General features: G+C 37.2%; 6 protein-coding genes across 11 annotated transcripts; 3 read left to right on the forward strand and 3 right to left on the reverse strand.

Annotated features, from left to right (window-relative positions):
- Positions 1-666: 666 nt before the first annotated feature.
- On the reverse strand, positions 667-4,158 carry LOC127260061 (phytochromobilin:ferredoxin oxidoreductase, chloroplastic). The gene is made up of 8 exons (XM_051287713.1): positions 3,865-4,158; positions 3,330-3,449; positions 2,806-2,900; positions 2,245-2,338; positions 2,014-2,145; positions 1,728-1,832; positions 1,303-1,353; positions 667-1,043 (listed from the first exon to the last, which is right to left on the reverse strand). The coding sequence occupies exons 1-8, from the start codon at positions 4,111-4,113 to the stop codon at positions 861-863; spliced, it is 1,029 nt and encodes a 342-aa protein (XP_051143670.1). The 5' UTR covers positions 4,114-4,158; the 3' UTR covers positions 667-860.
- A 281-nt stretch (positions 4,159-4,439) lies between these two features.
- Positions 4,440-7,412, forward strand: LOC127259661 (cytochrome P450 94A1-like). Of its 2 annotated transcripts, XM_051287161.1 has the most exons (3): positions 4,440-4,574; positions 5,107-6,186; positions 6,526-7,412. In XM_051287161.1, exons 2-3 carry the CDS (start codon positions 5,247-5,249, stop codon positions 7,125-7,127), a joined length of 1,542 nt encoding a protein of 513 aa, XP_051143118.1. In that variant the 5' UTR covers positions 4,440-4,574; positions 5,107-5,246; the 3' UTR covers positions 7,128-7,412. The 2 variants fall into 2 exon arrangements, with proteins under 2 accessions (XP_051143118.1, XP_051143117.1); XM_051287160.1 differs by having other exon boundaries at positions 4,456-6,186.
- Positions 7,413-7,973: 561 nt separating this feature from the next.
- On the forward strand, positions 7,974-13,370 carry LOC127259660 (pentatricopeptide repeat-containing protein At5g01110). Of its 4 annotated transcripts, none has more exons than XM_051287157.1 (2): positions 7,974-8,037; positions 8,177-10,990. In XM_051287157.1, the coding sequence occupies exon 2, from the start codon at positions 8,363-8,365 to the stop codon at positions 10,508-10,510; it is 2,148 nt and encodes a 715-aa protein (XP_051143114.1). In that variant the 5' UTR covers positions 7,974-8,037; positions 8,177-8,362; the 3' UTR covers positions 10,511-10,990. The 4 variants fall into 4 exon arrangements, 1 of the variants encoding a protein (XP_051143114.1); XR_007840537.1 differs by lacking the exon at positions 7,974-8,037 and adding an exon at positions 13,248-13,370 and having other exon boundaries at positions 8,044-10,778; XR_007840538.1 differs by lacking the exon at positions 7,974-8,037 and adding an exon at positions 11,715-11,830 and having other exon boundaries at positions 8,044-10,778.
- On the reverse strand, positions 13,318-14,397 carry LOC127259663 (glycosyltransferase BC10-like). Its single transcript, XM_051287164.1, has one exon. It carries the CDS (start codon positions 14,395-14,397, stop codon positions 13,318-13,320), a length of 1,080 nt encoding a protein of 359 aa, XP_051143121.1.
- A 3,499-nt stretch (positions 14,398-17,896) lies between these two features.
- On the forward strand, positions 17,897-21,612 carry LOC127259662 (dnaJ protein homolog ANJ1-like). 2 transcript variants are annotated; one of them, XM_051287163.1, is made up of 7 exons: positions 17,897-18,196; positions 18,851-19,013; positions 19,108-19,249; positions 19,513-19,789; positions 20,036-20,234; positions 20,314-20,660; positions 20,840-21,612. In XM_051287163.1, exons 1-6 carry the CDS (start codon positions 18,047-18,049, stop codon positions 20,643-20,645), a joined length of 1,263 nt encoding a protein of 420 aa, XP_051143120.1. In that variant the 5' UTR covers positions 17,897-18,046; the 3' UTR covers positions 20,646-20,660; positions 20,840-21,612. The 2 variants fall into 2 exon arrangements, with proteins under 2 accessions (XP_051143120.1, XP_051143119.1); XM_051287162.1 differs by lacking the exon at positions 20,840-21,612 and having other exon boundaries at positions 20,314-20,822.
- On the reverse strand, positions 21,442-24,191 carry LOC127259664 (probable E3 ubiquitin-protein ligase RHC1A). Its single transcript, XM_051287165.1, has 2 exons — positions 24,078-24,191; positions 21,442-22,694 (listed from the first exon to the last, which is right to left on the reverse strand). The coding sequence occupies exon 2, from the start codon at positions 22,626-22,628 to the stop codon at positions 21,687-21,689; it is 942 nt and encodes a 313-aa protein (XP_051143122.1). The 5' UTR covers positions 22,629-22,694; positions 24,078-24,191; the 3' UTR covers positions 21,442-21,686.
- Positions 24,192-24,671: the final 480 nt, after the last annotated feature.

Genomic DNA, 24,671 nt, shown 5'->3' on the forward strand with positions numbered 1-24,671 from the left:
AATCGAAGATATCTCCACGTCGCGCTCTGTTTTCCAACTCTGGAGCTAAAAACTGAGAATCAAAGCACGTAAATAACAGAGAACTACGCAGCGCAGAACGATCGGAAAAATTCTTCGAGCAGAGACACAGATTTTCTACTGAATGTACAGAAATGTAACTCCTGCGCGGGGTTTACATACATGTTGAAATGCACGAGGATACAACTTCCGATGCGTGAGGTTTCACTCGTTTATAGTTGGCGGTTTGGGGAATTTATTTGAAAGGATAGTCAAAGTGTAATAATTAGTATTTCCTTCACTTTCTGTTGTATGATACTGATACTGAATTTATTGAAAGAAAAAAATTTACCCCAAAAACTGGTTAATCATAGTCACATCAAAAATTGAATAGTAATAAATATATGACAACATTTTTGTGAGCGTAAAATTACACTAAATCATAATATTACAAAATATAGCATAATTAATATTGAAGAGATATAAAATAATATAATATAATATACATTTATAATCGAAAGTATTAGTACTACGTACTAAATTGAAAATGCGTGCATGCATGGGTGTAAAAAAAAAAAAAAAACAGACAAAACCTAAAAAATGTTGGCCGATTTTAAAATAAAATGATTTTATTTGATATGTGACAATATTAAAAGTAGTAGTACAGTGTTAAATAAAAGTAACATTACATATACAATACATATATGCTGTGCATGCTCAAAAACTAATAACTACTTGCTGCTATGACTATCCATTCTATCTATCGGTCATTATTATCTCTATCTAACAAACAATCACATTACATAATGTTATTACATCTACAAAAACTTCCAAAAGGCAATTAATAGATCGACATTATTATTTCATAAATCTTCACCAATGAACTCACCTCTTGCGTCCCACGGCCGGCTCTCGAACAATTTCCCAACCATGCTGCGCTTTCTATTTACAGTTCCTTCATCTGTCCGGTACTCTGGAAAGTAATCGATGAACGCTTTGCTCCCGAGGTAGTCGACTCCATTGAAGAGAAAATTCCTAACTATATCCTGCAGGAATTAATATAAATTATAACACAGCCATTTCTGTTTGCAAAAATACTTTAATAACTTTTGAAGCAATTTATCAACAATAATATTTTCAAAATAATATTACATCAAATACCAACTTTTTACTATTCTCCAAGAACTTACGAAATTTCTATCTAAAAGGAGACTATTGCATGTATATGAAAATTTAGTGGTCAAAGAAATGCAAAGAAGTAACACAGGTGCTGAATTATTGATCTAATCACAAATTGATTAGTACCTTCGCGAGAGTCTCCCCGACTAATCGGTTCAGTAGTTGCCGGCCTGGATCCTGAATTTCGAGTATTCTAGTTAGAAACTTCAAGAAATCATAATGCAAGGTTTGCCAAAGACACTGCACTTAGACTAATATTCTTAACTAAAGTTTATTGATTAAAACTCAACAACATTTTCAACTCCCTTCACAAATTCGAGCTCTTACATTGAAAGCTCGACTCAATTTAGCTCATTAACAATTCCAACTGGGATTACGAACTATATCACATTGATAGGATAACATAATTAATAGTTGTAACTGACTCTAACCTCAACCATGATTCTAAGCATGGCTCAAAACGATAAATATAAATGCCCACCATAAGCTACACATACACCCAATTCGAACCCCAAATTAATGTAACGAAATTACTTAAGTGCAAAACCAACCTTTTCTGCTCTCCACATAAGATACCTATGTTGTGCTTCTAGATTGATACTAATCTGGGAAAGGTCGGTTTCTTCCGAAGCTTGATGCATCAGCTCAAGCCATGACTGTGAAAGCGCATCATAATAAAAGATTAGATGGCCGTCGTGGGGCAAGATTCTTGTTCAAGAATCCAGAGATTCTTATCATTTTAAACCACAATAAACTGTGATTTTCACTACAATGTATTCCTGCATTTTTCCAACCATGATAGAGCGCCAAGCAATCACTATCATGATCTATATGTACCTTGAGATAATCCCTGAAAGCACAATACAATGTATCGTGATTCTGCTGGCTTGATGAAAATCTGGTCCAAATTACAATAGGTGAAAAAAAGTTCATGGATTCAGCAGTAAGCTTTCCTCCCCATGGAAAAAGCTGCATGAAATCTGTGTTAACATCACCGAACCAGGATATGTTATGTGCAAGCGATATAGCAATAATCCTTCCCTAAAAATCACTCAATACCACACTCACCTCGGTGTACTTAAGTCCAAGTTGAAATAAGTGTTTGTAGTACTTTTCCTTGTAGTTGTGCTGGGTGATGACATCATGCAATGGATTGAGGTCCCTGCAATCATTACAACTTCACTTGTAAGACCAAAATAAAAGCAGTATTTTCATTAGTTACCACCAATTACCTTAATAAACAATAATACACTACGATTGACTTCATCTCAGTGACAGTTTTATTTTCCTTACACAAGGTTTTGCTCTGTACTATGCAGCAGAACAGTTTTCTTCAATATGTAAATGCATAAGTTAGAAAAGTGTTAAAAGTCTACTATCTCATTTATGTGCTGGAATATAATCGATGATGTTTCTATATATTGTCTCTAAAGTAGCGTGAGGACAAGACATCTTAAATGCATTAAGCGATCAAGGATATTATTGTCTTGTAAGCGTATATCTTTTGGCTCAATTTAATGCGCGGATAGTGATCTTGTGTGAACTATATACATACATTTTTGTTTCAGAACATGAATAAGGTGACACAATTTTTTCCTAATAGGATAGATATGAGGCAAGGTGGCTTACAATACAACTATATTCATGTTTGCAGAAGTGAAAAAGTTGGCGCAAAAGATTGGAAGATCAAACTCCTGTCTGGGGAAGATGGCGAAATCCAACACCTGCATGACACACGTGAACATGAATTATGATGATCAAGTGAGCTAGGCAGATGAAAATAAGAAATCTACTTCTATATTTATAACTTCAAGCAAGATACATAAAACCAGTATCTTCAATCTCATGGCTTCTAATCAAGCAGAACCATATCTCATCTTTGCTTTTGATCTTCGGCTTTTTTTCATTTTTGATTTTTATTTTTTGGGGTGGAGGTGAAATCATATACAATTCATAAACACAATATCATAAACTGGGAAAAATCTAGAAAATAACCCAAGAGTATGCAGGAATTGTACACTAAACTCCAGGGAACAAATTATCTAGCTTTTCTACTTCAACAAGGCTTAATGCTATTGTAGAAATGCCCCCTTTTTAAGTGTCACTTTCATGTTGGACAGATTTACTGCAAGTCGCAGATAATTCAAACAAACCTGCATTCCATCACTTCCTTCAATGTACAAACTCCGGAGTAGTCTAATCTTAGGAGATTCGGAGGAACACATTTGAAGCTCTGTTTCCCCATCCATGGCCATCAAGCAATTGAAATTCTCCTGCAGAAGTTTAAGAGTTGCACTGCAGTACATTAGGGGAAAATTGATGAAAAAGAACATCGCCATATCCCAGTCGTTTTCAATTTTTCTTTAAATAATGTTGGATTTGTCGACCATTGCTGAATCCAATTTTCCAATTCCACAACTAAGAATCTACAATCTACAATATCTTACTTCACATATTCACAAAAAAATCTGATCCACGAAAAGAACATACGCTGGTAGCAAAACCTTGTAAAGAATACAGCATTTTCAAATTTTCACAGTATTGATACTACGGGGGGTGTTTGTTAGAATTTTACAATTATCAAACAGATTGTTTAGATTTATTATCTATCAATCTGCTTCAGGTATAGAAGTAGAACTATAAGAGTGGTGTTTGCCCACTATTTGATTCGAGAAAACGAAGAAATACCTGCAACGAGGAAGGAACTAGCTCGGCATGTTTTCCAGTTTCTTCCAAAGCAAAATCGACAAACTTTCTGTACGAACAACCCAAAGTCGCTTCTGCAGCATCGGACTTCATCACACAGTTCATTCTACAGCTCCTCGTGCTTGAGAATACACCGAGACTAAGAGTAATTGCAGTTCTGGTTTGTAATGGAAACTTCTTCGAAGTTGAGATAGCTCGAATTGACGAAACTGCGTACCGACAGGATTCCATCCCGAAGATGGCACAAAGTGCAGTTTGTACGGACGATGTACTGAAGATGAGATTTATCGGCGACGAAGAAGCGTGTTTTTAATATTTATTAAAAAGAGAATTTCATTAAACAGCGACTTTAATAAATACTAATTATTTTTATCGGAAAATTTTAGATTATAGACCTGATGCGGTTTTTAGTTGACTTCTTCAGGCACAAGTATGTGTATGACGAGTGTAGCGGGAATTTACATTTCTAGCCTTCATCAGCTCCGAGACGATAGATAAGACCTTTTGGAGGGGCAAAAGTGGAAAATCACAGTAACAACTGCCGCTTAACAACGACCCTCAAGCTATTTTGGTTTTGCATTGAGATATATATTATTCTTCGAGAATCCATTGCTCTCCGATCTCTACTCCTTTAATTTATCAAGAGATCTACAGAAAGATTAGTGCTTGAAGGACGATGCTTTACTAGCTGGGTATTTTTTTGCTGATTGTAGGCCTAATTTCGAGTTTTTTGTTTTGATTCCACAAAATAGCAAAACCAAAATGTATTGTTATAAAGGCTTTCTGTATTTTTCCTTTTATTGTTTTATCTCTAGAAATGATAAATATGTATTGGGGATTTAATGCTGGTTAGGTTAATCAAGTTTCTCATTGTTTGCTTGAACTGTTACTGGAATCTATTGAGTTTTTCGAGTCTTCTTTAGATTTAATCCAATGACCAATTCTTCCGTGCTTAACTGTTTGTTTATTTGAATCTGTGGTTATATGTAGCTGCCAAGTTTATATAGTTTGATCTGTTTTGGTGCTTTTTGTGCATAATTATTATCCAATGATTAAACATGAGAGAGGAACCTTTGGTGTTGAGAAAGTATATCTCTATCCTTGAATTTGATATAGCTAGGACTTCAAATTTGATGTTCTATGTGGATTCATGAAGATTAGCAGTTGTGTTTGAAGGACTTACATTTTTACTCTAAAGTACTTTGTTGGTTACCTTTTCTGCAGATTTGATCTCTTACCATTTACAGGATTATATGTTTTTGGCTAATAATTTGTCGATGCAGATTTGATTTGTTTTGTTACCTCTCTTAACCTTGTTTCCAAGCAGTCTAGTGTCCCTTTCTATTACCAAAACATTAGGCTAAATGATGAACATCAATCCAATTTCTTTGTACTCCATTTCTTTTGCATTAGCCTTCGTCTCATTCTATGTTCTAACCTATTTTCGCACTCGGCACCTTCAAAATCGATGCCCACAATCATACCCTATAGTTGGAAACCTCCTAGGCTTCCTCAGAAACCTCCACCGCTTCCATGATTGGGTAGGTGAATTACTTTCTAGCTCTGACTCCCTCACGATTCAAGTTAACGGTTTCCTTGGCCTCTCTCACGGCATTTGCACAGCCGACCCTGCAAACATTGAGCACCTCCTTTGTTCCAGCTTCTCTAACTACATTAAAGGCACTCGATTCAAATCTGGCCTCGATGAGCTCCTCGGAAATGGTATATTCAATGTGGATGGTGAACTCTGGCTGGCCCAACGCAAGATTTCCAGCCATGAGTTTAACACCAAGTCTCTTAAACGCTTCATCGCAGATATTGTCGAGTCTCAGCTCTCAAACCGGTTGATTCCTTACTTGTCTTCCATCTGTGACAGTGGCCGAGTGATCGATCTACAACATGTTCTGCAGAGGTTCACCTTTGATAATATGTGCAATGTTGCATTTGGAGTCGACCCTGCTTGCCTTGTTGATTCTGAGGAAATTAAGACCTCCTCAAACTCATTGTTCGTTCGTGCTTTTGATTATGCTGTGGAAACAAGCTCGAATAGACTAATGCATCCGTTTCCGTTAATGTGGAGGATCAAAAGAAGACTGAATATTGGAAGTGAGAAGAAGTTCAAGGAAGCTATACAGATCATCAATGACTATGCTTTGAGGATCATTCAGTTGAAAGAGCAAAACCAGGAGGGCAGTCAGGATCTGCTGTCGAGGTTCATGAATTCGTCGTCAACCCTTAAATTTCACGACGAAGATGAACAACGGAAATTCTTGAGAGATATAGTAATCAGCTTCATTCTTGCAGGTATGTCGAATCAATCGAATGGATATGCATGAGGTTTTCTATAGGTAATTTATATCGGATTGTCTTCTTGTGTGGCTATGATGTTCAAAAACTTATGACTGTAGGTTTGATTTTGATCCATGGTGAAACCCTATAGTGTTTTTTCTTGCTCCAAGAACTTGTTGCAGTTGGAACATTTGTTGTGTTGTGAAGTTCAAATTGAAGTCTAGAAGTAAACTACATAAGAAAAATGCTAGTGAAAATATCTGATTTGGGGGCGCTTTTTCATTTTCTTGATTTTCCAATTTTTGTAACAATGTTTGATCGATCCTTTCGAAACTCTGTTTCTCTCGACTGCAGGTAAAGATTCAACTTCAACAGCTCTCACATGGTTTTTCTGGCTAATATCGGGACATCCTCACTGCGAGCGTGCGATCCACAACGAGCTATCCTCATCATCTCCCGGGACTCTCAGCTTCGACAAGATGAAGGACTTGAACTACCTGCACGCCGCATTGACGGAATCTCTCCGGCTCTTCCCACCGGTGCCGATAAATTCGAGGCTAACGGCGTCCAGCACTACCTTACCTGATGGTACGTACATCGGAAAAGGTTGGTTTGCTGATTACTCTGCTTATGCAATGGGGAGAATGGAGCGAGTGTGGGGTGCCGACTGTAGAGAGTTTAGGCCGGAGAGATGGCTGGATGGAAATGGCGTTTTCCGGCCGTGCGATCATGTCAAGTTTCCGGTGTTCCACTGTGGCCCGAGGATGTGCCTTGGTAAGGAAATGGCTTATGTACAAATGAAGTATGTTGCTGCTGCAGTAATGTCTGAGTTCGAGGTTGTCGCCGTGGATGGCGGTGGATGTCCGGTGAGGATGGCGGAACCGCCGTATATATTGTCGCTTCAGCTCAAGATGAAAGGCGGATTGCCGGTGGAGCTCCGGCGCCGGAGGAAGTGAGGTGAGTGTTAGCAGGTATTTATAACGACAATAAAAGGTGAACGAGTCTTCTGCACTTGGTTATAATGTATTGGTTTTAAAAAAGTTAGTATTTAATTTGTAAATAAATAAAATAAATATACGATATATATGGACTTAGATTTGCATTCGAACATGACACCCCAACATCAATAAGTTGAACCTAAACTACTATTTTAGTTTGAATTATAAATGAGCAAAATCAATGATGTATCCATAACATATTTTTGGTTAAACTCAAACATGTACTAAAGTTTGTTTGTTCAATAGCTCAAATTAATCTAATTATATTTTAAATTTTATTTATTATTCTATTTATAAAATTAAAATATTACAGTTAGATTTGTCGATACAGTTCAAATGATGGATTACAATTCTTAACAATTTTGATTACCGTTAATAAATAGTTAGTTACAGTTTGAACAGTAAATTTATATATATTTATATATTTATTTTAATAATTTTCTTTTACATTTAAATTTTATTTAAATATATTTATTATCTATTTTTTATAAATAATTATATAAATATAATTAATTAGATTATTATAATACAAAAATAATAAATATAATAAGTAATTAAATTAAATTCTGAATTAAAATAAATTATAATAAATTAATATACTAATAATAAAATAATTTAAATTAAATATTTATATAATAAAAAATTATGAAAGTTAAAATATAAATATAAAAAATAATAATACTATATCTTTCATAATTTTTTATTTTTATTTTATTAATATTATTTTTTATTTTTATAATAATTAATATATAAAAAAAATTAATTATAAAAATATTATTATTATTATAAATATACAATTTGCCCCTTGACAAAAGATACATTTACACATCCACGACCACAGCCGCCGCAGCCCGGACGGTGGCACCAGGTTCTCCTCTTTCTTCTTCTTCCCAAATTCTTTCCGTTCGCCCTTTTTTTTTGGTTGTGTTTTTTCTAGTCTTGCTGTTTTTGTCACTGCCGCCGCCGCTTTTGTTGCTGCGAATCTCATATCTTCTCTTCTTCTTCAGGCCGTGTGTATTGTACCGTACGCTGATTGAATTTTATTCCCAAACTCTCACGGCCTACGTGTCCAGCGGGATGACGAGTTTCGAGTTCAAGTATAGTTGGGTCGGTAAAAATTTGGGTTTGAATTAGGAGGTACTGGTCATTATAAAGGTCTTGGTCCAGGGTGAGGTTTGCCTATTTCCTCATCAATGGCGGCAACGAAGTTATGGTTTCGCTACAATAGATTCACCGTCCGAACTCGAACGTATTCCACTCAAACCGTCGTCGGCTATCAATCGACCGGAGAGCCAACACTTTCCTCGGATCAATTTCTACTGGAGAAGATTTTGTGGTCGTTAAAGCGAGGTCAGTCAATAAACCCTAATTTATTTAGGCAGTTAAATCCACAAATTTATGCAAAAACTCTTTACGAATCACGCGATGATCTGCGTCTCGCCGAGAGATTCATCGATTCAGTTGCTTTACATTGCCCTAATTTTAAGCATTCCTCGTGGTCATTGAGCGCCGCGGCGCATGTGTTGGTGAGGTGCAAGAGAATCTCCGATGCACAGGCATCGATTCTGAGGATGATTAGGAGGAGCGGATCATCTAGGGTTGAGATTATTGATGCATTGTTAGGTACTTCTAATTCAAAATGTGGATTAAATTCATATGCATTTGAATTGCTTATTAGAACATATGTTCAAGCTAGGAAGTTCAGGGAGGCTGTTGAGGCATTCAGGCTGTTGAAATGGAGGAACATTGTTGTTTCGATAAATGCTTGTAATAGCCTTCTCGGAGGGCTGGGTAGGATCGGATGGGTCGATTTGGCGAGGGAAGTGTTTGAGGAAATGGTGGGAGATAGAACTGATTTGAATTCATACACACTTAACATTATGGTGAATGTATTCTGTAAGGATGGAGATATCGAAAGGGCTAAGGCGTTTTTAGCAGAGATGGAGGGGATAGGCGTCTATGGCGACGTGGTGACGTACAACACTTTGATCAATGGTTATTGCCGCGGAGGCGATGTTGAGAAGGGAGTCGAGGTTTTGGAGGTGATGCGGGGGAAGGATTTGGAGCCGTGTAATTTGACTTATAATTCGATCGTAAATGGTTTTTGTAAGAACGGGGAGTATGAGAGGGCGAAGACGGTTGTGAGTGATATGGTCGGGGTTGGGGTGTTGCCGAATACGTCGACGTACAATATTTTGTTAGTCGAGTGTTGTAGGAAGAGCGATGTGGCGGAGGTCGAGCGTGTTTTGAACGAAATGTCGCGTCGGGGACTTAGTTTCGATTTGATTAGCTATAGTTCGGTTATCAGGTTCTTTTCAAGAACCGGCGATCTTGATAGGATGGTGTCGTATTATAATGATATGCGGTCGAAAGGTTTGGTGCCGGATAAAATTATTTACACTATTTTGATCGGCGGGTTTTGTAGGCACGGCGCGTTGCGGGATGCGTTGAGGGTGCGCGACGAAATGGTTGAATCCGGGTGCCAAATGGATGTGGTGACGTATAACGCGATTTTGAATGGTTTTTGTCAAGAAAAGATGCTCGGCGAGGCAGATACGCTTTTGGACGAGATGGTGGAGAGGGGCGTATTCCCCGATTTTTGCACGTACACGACGCTGATCAACGGGCATTGCAAGATCGGGAATTTGGCGAAAGTGTGGAACTTGTTCGAGACGATGGTCGAAAGGAATTTGAGCCCGGATATAGCAACGTACAATGCCGTAATCGACGGGTTATGCAAGGCGGGTGAAATGGAAAGAGCTCTCGAGCTGAGGGTTGAGATGATGTCGAAAAGTATACAGCCGAACTACATCACATACGGCGCTCTGATAAACGGATTCTGCAACGGCGGTCGTTTGTCTGAAGCGTTTGATCTATGGAACGAAATGGCTGGAAAAGGTATCGAATCGAACGTTACGATATGCAACATGCTCGTCAAGGGCTACTGCAGGCGAGGCGATCCCGGGAAGGCTCGCGGGTTTCTCGAGACGATGAAATCGAGAGGCGCGTCCCCGGATCGCGTCACTTACAACACACTTATTCACGGGTACGCGAATATAGACGACAAAGGATTCTTTGATCTGGTGGATGAGATGGAGAATGACGGGATCGAACCGGATGTGATAACGTACAATGTTGTGTTGGATCGATTTTGTCGGGACGGGAGGATGCGAGAAGCTCGTTGCGTGTACTCGAAGATGATCGATCGCGGCGTGCAGCCCGATAGAGGTACGTTCAGGTCGATGATCGACGGGTACGTGTCGAAAGATTGTATGAAGAAGGCTTTTGAGATCCATGATGAAATGCTGCGGCGGGGGTTCGCGCCGGATGATAAGTTTTAGGATTATAAGATGATGCAAGAAACTGTCTCATTGAATGCTGACCTCATCAAGTGTTTCAGCCATGGCTGCACTGCACTGCATTGCACCAGGTTTCGTAAGCTTTGTTCTTATGTCGTGTGTTTTTTCGAGGGTTTTAAGGCTAACGTAATAGTTGTTCAGTTTCATGTGAATTGCATATATCCGTGGGAAGGAACTTGGCCGGTCCGGAAATTTCGAGCCGGACCGGACCGGGGCTGGGAGAACTCGACGGGGACGGCTTCTATAAGAGGTGAGCTTCTCTGTGTATATATATTTATTTGAATGTGAATAATGAAAATGTGTTTAATTTGTTATGAAAATTTTGAAAATTATTGGGTTGAATCGAAAATCAATTACTGCTTCCCTCCAATTATGTCCTCACTTTTTTTTTTTTTTTTGGTAAATTTGGGTTTACTCTGTACTAAGAAAGAAAATGAGCATATAATTGTCCCATTTGGTTTACATAGTGTAAGGATTGCTTACTGAAATTACTAAATTACATAAGTATAAATTTATTAATGTTTTGAAATTTTGAGAGATTATTTGTTTACCCAATCATTTTCTATTTTAAATTTAGTGACAGAAAATTGCTAGATATTAGTACTTTCAAACTTTTGTAGAACATTTTTATATATTTATACTATCAGTTTCTTCTAATAAGTACTACTTTAAAAAATCATCATTATTATAAATTTTGCTTAATAATTGATTGATCCGAAAAAATTTGTATCATTCTACGGAATATTTTTCATCACTAAATTATTTAAATTAATTTATAAAAATTTACACATTGTACAACGCACTAATCGCACTAGTATTAGATAAAATAAAATAGTATTTGATTCAATATTCTTTCTAAAAAAATGTAACTGTAGATGAATAATATTTAAAATGATTTTTTATTATGTAACGTGGACGCTCTTATTACTTTAAAAGATCACAATCAAATATTACTTTATATATATATATATATATATATATTGCTCCATCAAACTCTTAATTTTATTATTATTTTTATTTATTACAAAATTCCCATATAAAGAAAAGAAAGGAATAAATTAAAGTGCCCCTTCAATTTTTCCAAGTAGAGTGGTCAATGTTAGACGTCCTAGTCCTTCCTACCTACCTACACCTATACATTATTTATTACTGTATTTATCCGATTGATTGATTTTGTTTATTTTAGATTTGTTTAGTGATATGTTCCACTGAGGGTTTTGATTATGAAGACACCCAACTGCCCTTCAATCATCGATGACATGTATATGCGTGGACAAATCATAGCCCTCCACTTATCATCTAAAGATAACCTAATTCGTGTGATTTTATTTTATGGGACGGGACCTAAATGAATTGCTCCATAGCTAATAATAAACAATACTCCCTATAAAGTTATTGTCACGATATTTTATAATTATAATAAAATAAAATATAATATGTGGATACACACATAACATAAAATTATATCACCAGAAACAGTCAGCCTAATCATTGAATACTACGTGTTATGTTGATGGAAAATGATATAATGTCAACATCAGAGCTACGTTTTTATTGTTAAAATTGCATATCACATTATAAATATACACACAACAACACATATTTTGACACTTTTCATCAGACATTAATTTTTTAAAAATATTTCACATCAAATATTTGCATCCTATACACAACTTTTAACCATATCCAAAATTTTCCAAAACTTTTATCCAACTGTAGCCTAAATTGTTAAAATTTTCAATAAATGGCCAGTACTGCAATAAACATATGCATTTCAACAACATTGGCAAGGTTTCTCTTTAACCTGGAACAAGAACTGTTCAAACTCACATGAACATCCACTCTCTCTCTCTCTCTCTCTCTCTCTCTCTCTCTCTCTCTCTCCCCCATCACATACATACCTACATACCTACATACATGTATATATACACATTTTCTAAGGACCTAACCAATCTTTCCAATGACCATTGAACCAAAACCTCACTCACTACATGAAAACTTTTTGCCACTTTTCAACTCAAATGTAAATATATATATTTCAATAAAGTTGCTTAGCTTACTTACCTCCATTGTTGGGATACTTTGGGGCAGAGTGCATTTATTTTGTACAGCCACTTCAATGCCCATAAGAATCCCCCACATCTTTGTCTCTTGGATCCCTTTTCTTTCACAGACCCCTCTGCTATTTTATTACCCTTCTGTAACAACAACAACAACAACATGACAAAATATGTCAAATCAAGAATCATCTGGGTGACAGAATTGACTTTTCTTGAAATCAAACCAAAGTGACATGTCTCCCAACAGAAATTCAGTCTGATTAACAAGAAATTACAGGAGTAGTTCACATTCAATGCAACATCACTTTATGAATTCTGGGAACAAAATAATGCTCCCCGTCACCATTAATGGCCCAAAGATAGCCAAGACATTTTTTTCAACAGAAAGGATTTGATTATCAACATGATCATGTAACCCTACACCAGAAGGATCCTCACCACCATTCAATCATTCATAATGTTTGTATTAAAATAATCCCACTGATCAGACTAATTAATCATCTTTTTCCATCCACCAAAAAAGAATTTTTTTTCCTTTTCAACTAGGCACCACATTAAATCAGAGGATTCAACCTTTTACCACTGAGATGAGATCATTCACCAATCCCAAAAGTGCAAACAAATTTAACTAATCCAATAATAACTCACATTCAATGCAGACAATCATATGATGTACAGAAAGAAAGGAACAAGTTTTTCAGAGCTACTTACCCGTGGCAGTGGCGGAAATCAATCCTTGAAAATAACTGAATCCGCTATCTCCATTAATGGCTTCAAGCAATCAGGCGAGAATTTCCTGGCAAACATGTATGAGTAACTCGAATTCGATTCTCTAAGCCTGTAAATCAGCTCAGGGGACACTTCAGGAGGGTGATAAGTGTGCGGATGCCCATCTACCATATCCGTCCAATTCACTCTTGTCAGTGTATAATGACTGCAACTCTTCGGATCTTGCATAGATAGCAATGTGGGGAAATAATGCTCCTCTGGATAACATGACTCTACATTTAAACATGGCAGCTTGAATTTCCGCCATAGCTTCCTGTCCTTGATCACCATTAAAGCATGTTTTCGTGTGAGCACGAAAAACTGAGAACCTACCCGAAATTCATTGAACTGTACTTCGGGGACCATAACGTTCTCCCCTCTTGCGTTGTACCGATCGGGTAGAGTCGGCTCGCTGTCGAGAATCTCGATGTAGCTAGGCAACTCTAATCCCCTGGCTAATTTGGATAGATCGAACAAAAAATTATGGAAATAGGAAAAGGAGTGGAGCGGGATGCAGTGCTGCGAAATTAGGGCAAAATAAGCGTTCGCCGGATCGTCGAGCATCGCAGTGGCGAGAAGTCTGCGCGCGGCAGAGATTAGCGTGGGCGAAGATCTCTGAGTCCTCCTCGAGGGGATGATTTTACCTCTGAAAACGCCGTCGAGAGGCGGGATTCTGACGGAAGGATCGGCGTGGACATACACATTGTAGTGATTCGGCGTCGCATTGGAGAAGAAACGCTCCCACAGGGGGGCGAAATGCAGCGGCGAGTTGGTGAGGAACATGAAGGCGATTTTGGGGCGGCGGATGGCGGAAGAGAGCCGAAACTTGGCGACGGGGAGGCGGGGGAAGGGACGCGTGCGTGAGAAATTGGCGGCGTCCATGGAAATCGCCTTGTGGAAGATGGAGAGGTCGTCGAGCTCGTCGGGGAGGGAGATGGCGATTTGGCGGGGAGGGAGGAGGCGCGGGGCGAGGAGGAAGAAGAGGAGGATGGGCAAGGAGATAAGGAGGGTTACGGTTGTGATAAAGGCGGCGGAGGTCATGGCTATGGCGGAAATTAGGGTTCCGAAATTGGGGATTTTGAGAGGATGCCACGCCGGAGAAGAGTGGAGGAGAAAGTGATAAATGTTGTTGGAGAAGAGAAAGGCAGGCAGGCAGTGTGGATGTGGATCGCCGATAATGATGCCATCTAACGATAATCTTAACGACGTTAACACGCCGTTATCTTCCTTTCACTTTTTATTTATTTTAAGCTAATAATATATTTATATCGTTCCGGGTACAGAGTTAGTGCTTATTTTAATTTTATAAACTATTTTGAGATTAATATTTTATTAAAAATAATACTCGTCGTCCCATCAAATTTTGTCTCCTAATTAAAAATAAAAATAATTATAATTTAATAATTATTATTATTAATTAAAATTAAAATAATTTAATTAAAAATAAAAATATTTAAATTTTAAAGTATAATTAAATATATAATTATGATTAACGGGTGCACAAATTATATGGTACTTAGAAAGCATAATTTATTCATATTATAAAGTTTATTTATAATAGTACTCTCTTTGTCCAGCTTCGATATATTTATTTTTTTGGGTGATATTTGAATATTTTTGTATAAAAAATATTTATCCAAATATTTTTTAAATATGACCCTTCGAGCAGAAGATGGGAAATTTTTTCAAATATAAAATGTGTGTTTTTTCGCTATCAAACTTTAAAATTTTTTTATTTGAATTTTGAAATTTTTTATTTTTGATTTTTACAATTTTTACTATTATAAAATATTATATACTTCATGGTGTAATATAAAAGTAATAGTATTTGTGTAATATATTGTAAGTTAAGAGGGTATTTATCATGTGATGCAGGTAATACAATTATTAAATTAGTAAATAGTAACTTTGGGACAAACGAAAATGAAAAATAGTAACCTTTTAATGGGAGGGAAAGAGTATTATTTTTATATGAAACCCAAATCAAAATTTATGAGACCAAATCAAAACAACACTATTTTGTTTTCTTGCCTTTTGTTTTGTAGATTTGAATTTTAAATAATAAAAATATTAAATTAAAATAATTATATAGTATAATATAAATAAATATTAATTTGATATTTTAATTATTAAATTAACTTTTAATATTGTTGATGCAATTTTTCAACAATAAAAAGTAAAATCCGAAAATAGGAAATTATCTTCGAATTTGATATAATTAGTGTCGAGATTATAAATCTCTAAACACTATAGGATACATGAATAAAATAGGAAAATAAAACTACAGACTGGAAAAATAAAGTGGTGATCCCCAAAAGCAATTCTCTTAAATTTGATGTTGATTGAAGATGTTTTGTCAGAACATACCCGAATCATTAAATAACCCCTTAAAGAAACGGTTTGAACCTCCGTCTGGTCGATTACAGCAACCGTTGTCAACCGCCCACCAGGTCTTCCTCTGTTGACACGTGTGTTAACCGACTCACCAACTGCTCTCGCCAGTTACAACACTCAAATGTCTCGGCCGACCGCTTCTGAAAACCTCACCGCCTTAAATGGGCGGCTGGTCCCGACCGACTACTCAACGGTCCAGCAATAACTTCTGGCTTCTTAGACTGGTCGCTAAACCAAACGACTCATCGGCCACCTATCAAGCGACTGATTTCTCCAATTGGCTGAACAATGAATCATCCAGACGATTCAATGGTCGCCCCAACCAAGCAACTGAACTACTGTTTACTTAAGTAGGCGACCAATTAACAGACATTTTTTCGACCAACCTCCGTATCAGCCGTCCTTCTTTGCCCGACTTCCTATTTCGACCGACCTCCGTATCATCCGTCCTTCTTCGCCCGACTTCCTTTTTCGACCGACCTCAGTACAGCCGTCCTTCTTCGCCCGACTTCCTCTTTCAACCGACTCCCGTATCAGCCGTCCTCCGTCCGACCTCAGTTGGTCCGACCGCTGGCCAACCGACTACGGACCATCCGACAGCGAACCAACCGACCGACTCTATTTGCCTTATCTCCTTAGATGGACAACTGGTTCAACAGACTATCCTCTTGACAAACCTCCGCGTCTGCCGATACTTCTTTTTTGTTCGACCTTTGTCTTGACCGACCTCCGCGTCTACCGATACTTCTTCTTTGCCCGACCTTCGTTTTAACAGACCTCCGCGTCTGCCGATACTTCTGTTTTGCCCGACCTTATCACGTCCGATCTCAGTGCCCGACCTTATCATGTCTGATCTCCGTGCCCGACCCTATCCTGTCCGACCTTATCATGTCTGATCTCTGTCCCCGACCTTATCACGTCCGATTTCTGCATCCGACCTTATTACACCCGATCTCTGCTTTCTCCCGATGAAGCCTTTTCCTTACTTTTCGTACTCTCTTTTTAAGATCCCATCGTTTATTTGTGCTCAACAAATATATTATTTCCTCGGTCTGAATTTAAAATTTTATTTTACTACTTTTGTTTGACTTATTAATATAATTTTTATATTTTAATGAGAATATTAATACAACACTGATATTTATTATCAAACACGATTTATTAATTTTTTTCTGGTAAATGCCAAAAAAATAAAAATTGGATATCATCGTCATTGTTATTCTATAATTACATTACATACACGTGTACAAATGTACGAAACATGTAGTCCAAATTACGCATGGGGATCCAATGAACCAATTTAATTATTTTGACACGTACTAGTCTATTATTTTAATTTTCAAAACAACAATAAAAATAATTGTTGGCCAAAAAAAAAATCTATTAATTCAAACAGCACAATAAACTCATATCTACGATCAAAATGCAAATTCATTCGACACATAATAATCGTTTGTTAAATGATCCAACTAAGAATAAATATACATATTGGTACGAAATATAATATAATATACAAAATAATTGATAATTCAGTTTGGCTGCAACTGGCCTAACCTAGACAGAATTTACTATCAATCCACCTCCACAATTACTTAAAAAATATTTTATCGATCTCAATTCAAAGTATATTTTTACCATCTCTGTTTGTTTCGCTTCAAAGTATTTATTTCATCTTTTATAAAAAGTAATATTTAATAGACTAATACTAAAATATTTTTATTTTTTTTTAAATTATAAATATACAATTATACGTACAATTATTGTACATATAAAATAAAAGAACAAAAATGTAAAAATTATTATAACCAATAAAATACTAATATTACTTTTTAATTTATTACATAACCTAAAAAAAAAAAAAGGACTAATATTCACCACAACCTAAAAAAACAAAAACAAAAACTCGGTAGAAATGTACATATTTTTTCAATTAATATTCAATTTTATTTGACCCTCGTCAAAGAAAGCGTGCTTGGACGAGAACATAGAGACAGCCTCCACTTTTCCCTGGAACTCTCCAGAGCCAAATTCTCACCGTCGGATTTGAACGATCCCCACAATCACCGCCACCATATCAACGGCTAAGATCTAAAGCTATTTCGATCTCCACCGTCGAATCCAATCTTATATTTACCCAAACCTAAAAAGCCGTTTCCTTGCTGACTAGTGTTACAGCCTTTCTTCCCAATCGTTCTCCCTTCCCGTAGGATCTCTGCTGCTTCGATTCAGAAATCGTACGTCCTCTTATAATTCGATCCATTCGAGTTGAGTTAGGCATTTGCGAATTCGATTCGAGATGTTTGGGAGGGCGCCGAGGAAGAGCGACAACAGTAGGTACTATGAGATTCTTGGAGTGCCCAAAACAGCGTCGCCTGACGATCTAAAGAAGGCGTACAAGAAGGCGGCGATTAAGAATCATCCTGACAAGGGCGGTGATCCTGAGAAGGTATAGTATTGTTCTTCACTTTATTTCTGGAGTTATTAGCCATTTTTGTTTCCGTTTGATTTGTGTTTATTCGCTGGAGATTATTTGGCGTTGGTGCTGTGACGTAATATTTGAAATCAATTGCGGAATTCGTGTTGCATTTTTATATGATATTCGATTATACTTGTCGGATGCCTACAATACATGTGCAAATGTATGTTATGAGAATATTTGGACGTCCTTGTTTTTTTTTTAAATGCGTGATGAATGTACAGCTTCAGTATGTAGTTGAGCTAAAACGATGTTTGAATATCATATGAAAATTGACGTGTATTTTCAACTTACTTTCGGAAAAGTGGATAACTGATTATGTATGAAAAGAAAATAAAATTTGATGCATAGTAGTAAGAAGATTGTAGATAAAAATGATGAATAGGTTTTGGTTCAGAATTTTGTTGAAGTGAATTTTTATAAATTTAAAATCTGAATAGGCGACAGTGATCAAACAATATTGATGATTATATATATTTATATTAGAAATGAGAAAATGCAAATTGAAAATTCAAGTGGGATTTCAGAACTGTAGGGAATTAACAACTATTAGAGCTTCAGCCATTATAACAAAATGTTGGGGCATGCAATATCATCAATTAAAATTTGATTGTGTTGCTGCAGTTCAAGGAGCTTGCTCATGCTTATGAGGTTTTGAGTGATCCCGGGAAACGTGAAATCTACGACCAATATGGAGAGGATGCACTCAAGGAAGGAATGGGAGGTGGCGGGGGTATGCATGATCCATTTGACATCTTTTCATCTTTCTTCGGTGGGAGCCCATTTGGTGAGTCAGATATACAGATACTGCTGACAATTTTTTTGGTAGTGAAGATTTTTGGGCTTTGGTTTTAACTTAAAAATGTTTTGATAACCATCAGGTGGGGGTAGTAGTAGGGGACGAAGGCAAAGGCGTGGAGAGGATGATGTTCACCCACTCAAAGTCTCTCTCGAGGATTTGTATCTCGGGACCACGAAGAAGCTCTCTCTGTCACGCAATGTGATTTGCTCAAAGTGTAGCGGGTGGGTTCTTGGATTCCTGATGAACTTAGTTTGATCGATAAGGATTTAGAGAGTATATAGGCTAATCACTTGTTTATTTAATGAACAATAGGATTCTACTTGAGGCCTAAGGGCCTGACATAAATGGACCTAAAAGATGGATAATCAATAATACAATTTAACTGAAGTGAAATAGTGCTTATGAATCTTTTCTAGTTATGGTAATGTGCAATATAATTGTTTTGTGTTAAATGATTCGGGTCTGTTTGCTTTTCGCATGACAGCAAGGGATCAAAATCTGGAGCTTCAATGAAGTGCTCGGGCTGCCAAGGAAGTGGGATGAAAGTCACGATACGCCAGCTTGGCCCTGGTATGATTCAGCAAATGCAGCATCCCTGCAACGAATGCAAAGGAACTGGAGAGACCATCAACGATAAAGACCGATGCCCTCAATGCAAAGGTGAGAAAGTTGTTCAGGAGAAAAAGGTGCTAGAAGTCCATGTCGAGAAGGGCATGCAAAACGGGCAGAAAATTACATTTCCTGGCGAAGCCGACGAGGCGGTATGTTCTCTAACTCCATCTTTTCATTGATCATTGCTGGGGTAATTGAATTTAAAGTAAATTAGTTAGTACCAGAGCAGGAGTTCATGTGGTTCTATCTCTCCATCGTCACCCATTTAGTAGAAACTGTTTCGTGAATAAAAAATATGTGAAAAGAACCATCTACATACAACGAACTTCTTGTTATCAATATACGTATAAGATGATCGATGCATTTGGCTATAATAAATTCTGTTTTTATTGCAGCCCGATACTGTGACTGGCGACATCGTATTCGTGCTTCAGCAGAAGGAGCATCCGAAATTCAAGAGGAAGGCGGAAGATCTTTTCATCAACCACAGGCTGTCGCTCACGGAGGCCCTGTGTGGCTTCCAGTTTATAATCACGCACTTAGACGGGAGGTTGCTTCTCGTCAAATCACAGCCCGGAGAAGTAGTGAAGCCCGGTTTGTACATCCATCTTTATCTTCCAGTTGCTATGTTTCGGAATTACTTCGGAGATAAATAAATAAATCAATGGCGCAGACTCGTACAAGGCGATCAATGACGAAGGAATGCCGGTGTACCAGAGACCGTTCATGAAGGGCAAACTGTACATTCATTTCAACGTGGATTTCCCCGATTCCCTAAGTCCGGATCAAGTTGAGGCCCTGGGGAATATACTTCCGGCAAAGCCTCAGTCGCAGCTGACGGACATGGAGCTGGATGAATGCGAGGAGACGACGCTGCACGATGTGAACATCGAGGAGGAGATGAGGAGGAAGCAGTCGCAGTATCAGGAGGAGGCCTACGACGAGGATGAAGATATGCGCGGCGGAGGAGGAGGAGCTCAAAGGGTGCAGTGCGCGCAACAGTAGTAGTAGTAAGTAAAGGTACACACTGCAATACACTACACTACACTACTCTTTCTCCAATAATTAGAATATAGTTTTTTTTTTTTTCCAATCCAACCAAAAATATATATGTATATATAGTAATGTGTTACATGATTTTGAGTTTCAATGCACCAACCACTAACTTCAACTTCTTCTTCATCCCTCGTTTATAATAGATCAATAATGTGTGTAGAGGCAAAGATGAAAACACAGATAATCTACCCTTGATGATGAATGATGGTCAGAAATAAATCCTCTCATCAAAGTCACCAATTCATTATCATCAGCCTACAATCCAATCATCTCTCGGGAATATTTCATGTCATGCAATCCTCAATGGGATGAACAGGACTTTGGTTTGGACTTGTTAACGTAAAGTTATGGGTTTAAATTTCAATTAAATTCCAATGCTATATATAGTTTACCTAAGTTCTTGTCGAATTTAATTTGTAGATTATTAAGTTCAATCAAAAATTTATCCAGAATCCACCTAAAGTTGTAGGTTCTATGTTATCAAAAAAAAAAAAAAAAAAAAACAATACTAGTGTTGTTTAAAGATAATTGGATTTTGAGGTTGAAATTTTTAATAATATTTTAAATTTGAATAGTTGTGTAACATGTAATCACGATAACTTAGAAAAACCCTTTAAAGTGTTTATCACAAAGTTTTTGCATGGGAATATTTCCCATAGGCTCACAGCTAGCTGTTTCACATCCAACATGCATAGAATAGAACCAAATGAAAAATAGCATCAAATTCCATAATAACAACGAGCAGTGATCCAAAATAATTATATACACTGTAGACGATAGAATGCACTTAGGTGGACAATGATGATATTTCTCATTCTCATCGCCACATGTAAGTTTTTTTTAACTTAACAAAGACTATAGATCATCAAATAACTTTCACTCGTGTTAAGAGGAAGTTAGTTATTCAGATCAAAAGCCACAAACCCGACACTGTAAGCGCGCAAACACAAACACGTATAAATAACGAGGGGGTTTAAGGAAGAATACCGATCAATAGTCAAACGGCCATCTCGACCTGTTGTGTCCCTCATTCGAGGCCGCTGAGCTGCTTCCACGGTTGTTTTGATTAGAAGAACTGGAGGACCAGAAGAACGAGAACGGATTCCATCGGCTCGAGTTCTGAGAATTACTCGATTCCCTCCTCGCATTGTTGCTGCTGCTTGGATTCCCAGACCTTTGATTCCAGACAGGCCGGGAGTTTCCAGAAACCTGGGAAGGTAACTCGACACGGCAAACAGGGCAAGAGTTATGCTCAACGAGCCAAGGAACAATGCAGTCCGAATGGTAAATATGATCACACGGCATTTGTCTTGCTTTTGAGCCGAGCTCAAACTTTTCTTGACACACGGGGCAGTGGGCATCTGTATTGAGATGGCGCTGGGTAATTTTAATTGTCGGCATAGCATCAATTGCAGAACGCGGCGCTGGAGGCGGGCCCCGCCTATCGTTCATGCTTAGCTGCTCGATTATTTCTTGTAGCCCATGTCCCATAAAGAACTCGCTGAAATCACCTCGCCTATGCCTCATCCCGGACCCTCCATTGAAGAAGATATCGAATGGATCATAGTCAGGGATGCCAGCTTGAGATTGACCACCATGGAGTATCAAAAATGGGCCGGGGGGTCTGGAACCAATTCCCACAGTTCGTTCTGGGATCATGCCAGGACGTGCTCGGACGTCAAAGTTGGAATCCCTTCCCATCATTCTTTGCCTCATCACAGAAGCAAATGCATCCATTATACCGAATCTTGGATCATGGTAACGTTCCGTGAATCCAAAATTCGGAGCATCGCCGCCAGAAGGAATGCCCATAACTTCAGGGAGCTCTTGTATGAAGCCTCCATCGCAGTACGGGCAAACCATATTATGACCTCGTGGTCGAACTGGTTGGCCACATTGATAGCACCAGTGTGTATTTCCGTTGCTCGACATTCTTTTTTATGATATGAATATCTGACAGGGGAATTTATAGCTGTATCTTCAGTACCTGCATCAGTCCTGCACCCAATTGTGCATGTAGTTGGTCATTTCTATGAGTAAACTGACAGGGCAGTCATTGAGTTCAATATCATTTGAATAAATTTTGACTCAATAAATAGACAATTGAACAAGTATAGAAATAAAAACAACTTAGCAAAAAATTACAAAATGAGTCTCTCTATGTAATCAGCTTTTTAGAGTTTTCAATATAAAGGGTAAATTATATATAAGACTCCTTTGTCTTTTAGTAAAAATAAACAAAACACCCTTGCGTGAAACCTCCTTGTGTAGATGTAAAGTTTGCACGAAGTACCTTCCTTTTTTTATTTTTTATTCTAAACAAAGATCTACTCAAGTTTTACACAAATAAAAAAATTGATCAATTATTTATTTATTTATTTTGTTCAAAAAAAATTATTTAAAATATTTTAAGTTTTTATTTGTGTAACACTTTGTCGTAATTTAGATCTTGATTTAGAACCAAACATCGGCTTTGGACAAAAAGGGTGTTTCGTGCAAACTTTACATTAACACGATGGGTTTCACGTAATAAATGTAGCACAAAGTATTTTATGCATTTTTACTGAAACACAAGAGAGCCTGGTATAATTTACCCTATAAAATCAACACTTGTACATAAACTGAATCCAGATCTCATTTCAAGCTAACACAGATTTACCACAGTATTATTCATCTGGATAAACTTCAATTTTAAATTAGATAACTTGATCAGCTCTAACTGTCTACGAACAGTTAATCCAGACAAAAATTAGGACAAACAAAAAAGTATCAAAATTATCACTACACCTAATGTTAGTCAAAGACTACCAGAAATTTGCCCCCTGTCATATGTTTGACGCAGTAATTTTCATGTAACTACATTCTTTTTTACTAGTTTGACCAAGCAATACATTCAATCGAAGTAAACCAATCTCCAATACAGTACCTAGCTGAGAGACGTTTCAACAGCTAATTAACTTCTTCGAAGTTCTAACAATAAGAGCCACAATAATCATTCAAGGACATCAATCCTCGGTGCAAGTCGAGAGGAAGTCATCCCTCAGCACACATACAGATCGAAATTACAGATAGCAGCAACCGATTAATCTACATAATTAAAACCGATTCACACAAAAACCACCGAACATAATCGATTCCAACACGATTTACCAGATGATGGAATACTGACCTCAGCAGCAGATTTATTAACAAAGGTTTTCAACAGAAAATATCTTACTCAGATTTCAAACAGCAAAAATGCTTAAAAACGCACAAATCCTACACAGTCGCGAAATTCGAGGGAAAACAAAAAAGCAGAAACCCCAGCTCATCTACAAGCGAAAATTACTGACTGCAACAACAGATTAATAAAAGATCAGCATTAAATCGAACAGAAACTACCGAGTAGAAACGATCTGAACAGAATTCAGCAGAGATCGCGGCGGATAACCCTGAGAAGAGAGCGCCGAAAGCGAGGAAATAATGGAGGATTGGGAACCTGCGGTTCTAGAAGTTACAGCGACCAATTGAAAACATTTTTATATCAGCAAGTGATAAGGGCATAAATGGAATTTCACTTTCTTAATATTTTAATGTATTATTACGAGTTTAGTGTATAATGGCACAGACAGAATTCCAAGTCCAACTACCAAATATTCAATAGGTTGCGTTTGATTGCGTTTCAAAGGGTTATGGTATTTTTTTATATGTAATATTTTGAATATATATTTAATAAAATATATTGACCAATAAAATATATATATATTTTTCTACATATATAAACCCATATATATATAATATTATAATATATATCATTCACATATAACAAAATCAATCACAAATATTATATTTTATAGCACATAAAAAAAAAAAATCAACTCATTTCAGTGAACAAGCTTATTTTATTCTAACAATATATTTTTATTTGTTTATTTTCATTCAGTCTTGCATATTTTTAAGAGTTTACTAATTATTTAAATTTAACTAAGGATGCTA

The sequence above is a fragment of the Andrographis paniculata genome, unplaced genomic scaffold (genome assembly GCF_009805555.1).
Source record: "Andrographis paniculata isolate CXL003 unplaced genomic scaffold, ASM980555v1 Contig60END, whole genome shotgun sequence".
NCBI lineage: Eukaryota > Viridiplantae > Streptophyta > Magnoliopsida > Lamiales > Acanthaceae > Andrographis > Andrographis paniculata.

What these genes read in the sequence shown, in the direction of transcription:
- LOC127259663 (XM_051287164.1), bottom strand. Translation starts at nt 14,397, where the DNA reads ATGACCTCCGCCGCCTTTATCACAACCGTAACCCTCCTTATCTCCTTG.
- LOC127259661 (XM_051287161.1), top strand. Translation starts at nt 5,247, where the DNA reads ATGATGAACATCAATCCAATTTCTTTGTACTCCATTTCTTTTGCATTA. An exon ending in AATCAGCTTCATTCTTGCAG is followed by an intron (nt 6,187 to 6,525) that starts GTATGTCGAATC and finishes TCTCGACTGCAG; the next exon opens with GTAAAGATTCAACTTCAACA.
- LOC127259662 (XM_051287163.1), top strand. Translation starts at nt 18,047, where the DNA reads ATGTTTGGGAGGGCGCCGAGGAAGAGCGACAACAGTAGGTACTATGAG. An exon ending in AGGGCGGTGATCCTGAGAAG is followed by an intron (nt 18,197 to 18,850) that starts GTATAGTATTGT and finishes GTGTTGCTGCAG; the next exon opens with TTCAAGGAGCTTGCTCATGC. An exon ending in CTTCGGTGGGAGCCCATTTG is followed by an intron (nt 19,014 to 19,107) that starts GTGAGTCAGATA and finishes GATAACCATCAG; the next exon opens with GTGGGGGTAGTAGTAGGGGA.
- LOC127260061 (XM_051287713.1), bottom strand. Translation starts at nt 4,113, where the DNA reads ATGGAATCCTGTCGGTACGCAGTTTCGTCAATTCGAGCTATCTCAACT. An exon ending in TTGGACTTAAGTACACCGAG is followed by an intron (nt 2,146 to 2,244) that starts GTGAGTGTGGTA and finishes GATTTCATGCAG; the next exon opens with CTTTTTCCATGGGGAGGAAA. An exon ending in CTTTCAGGGATTATCTCAAG is followed by an intron (nt 1,833 to 2,013) that starts GTACATATAGAT and finishes GCGCTTTCACAG; the next exon opens with TCATGGCTTGAGCTGATGCA.
- LOC127259664 (XM_051287165.1), bottom strand. Translation starts at nt 22,628, where the DNA reads ATGTCGAGCAACGGAAATACACACTGGTGCTATCAATGTGGCCAACCA.
- LOC127259660 (XM_051287157.1), top strand. Translation starts at nt 8,363, where the DNA reads ATGGCGGCAACGAAGTTATGGTTTCGCTACAATAGATTCACCGTCCGA.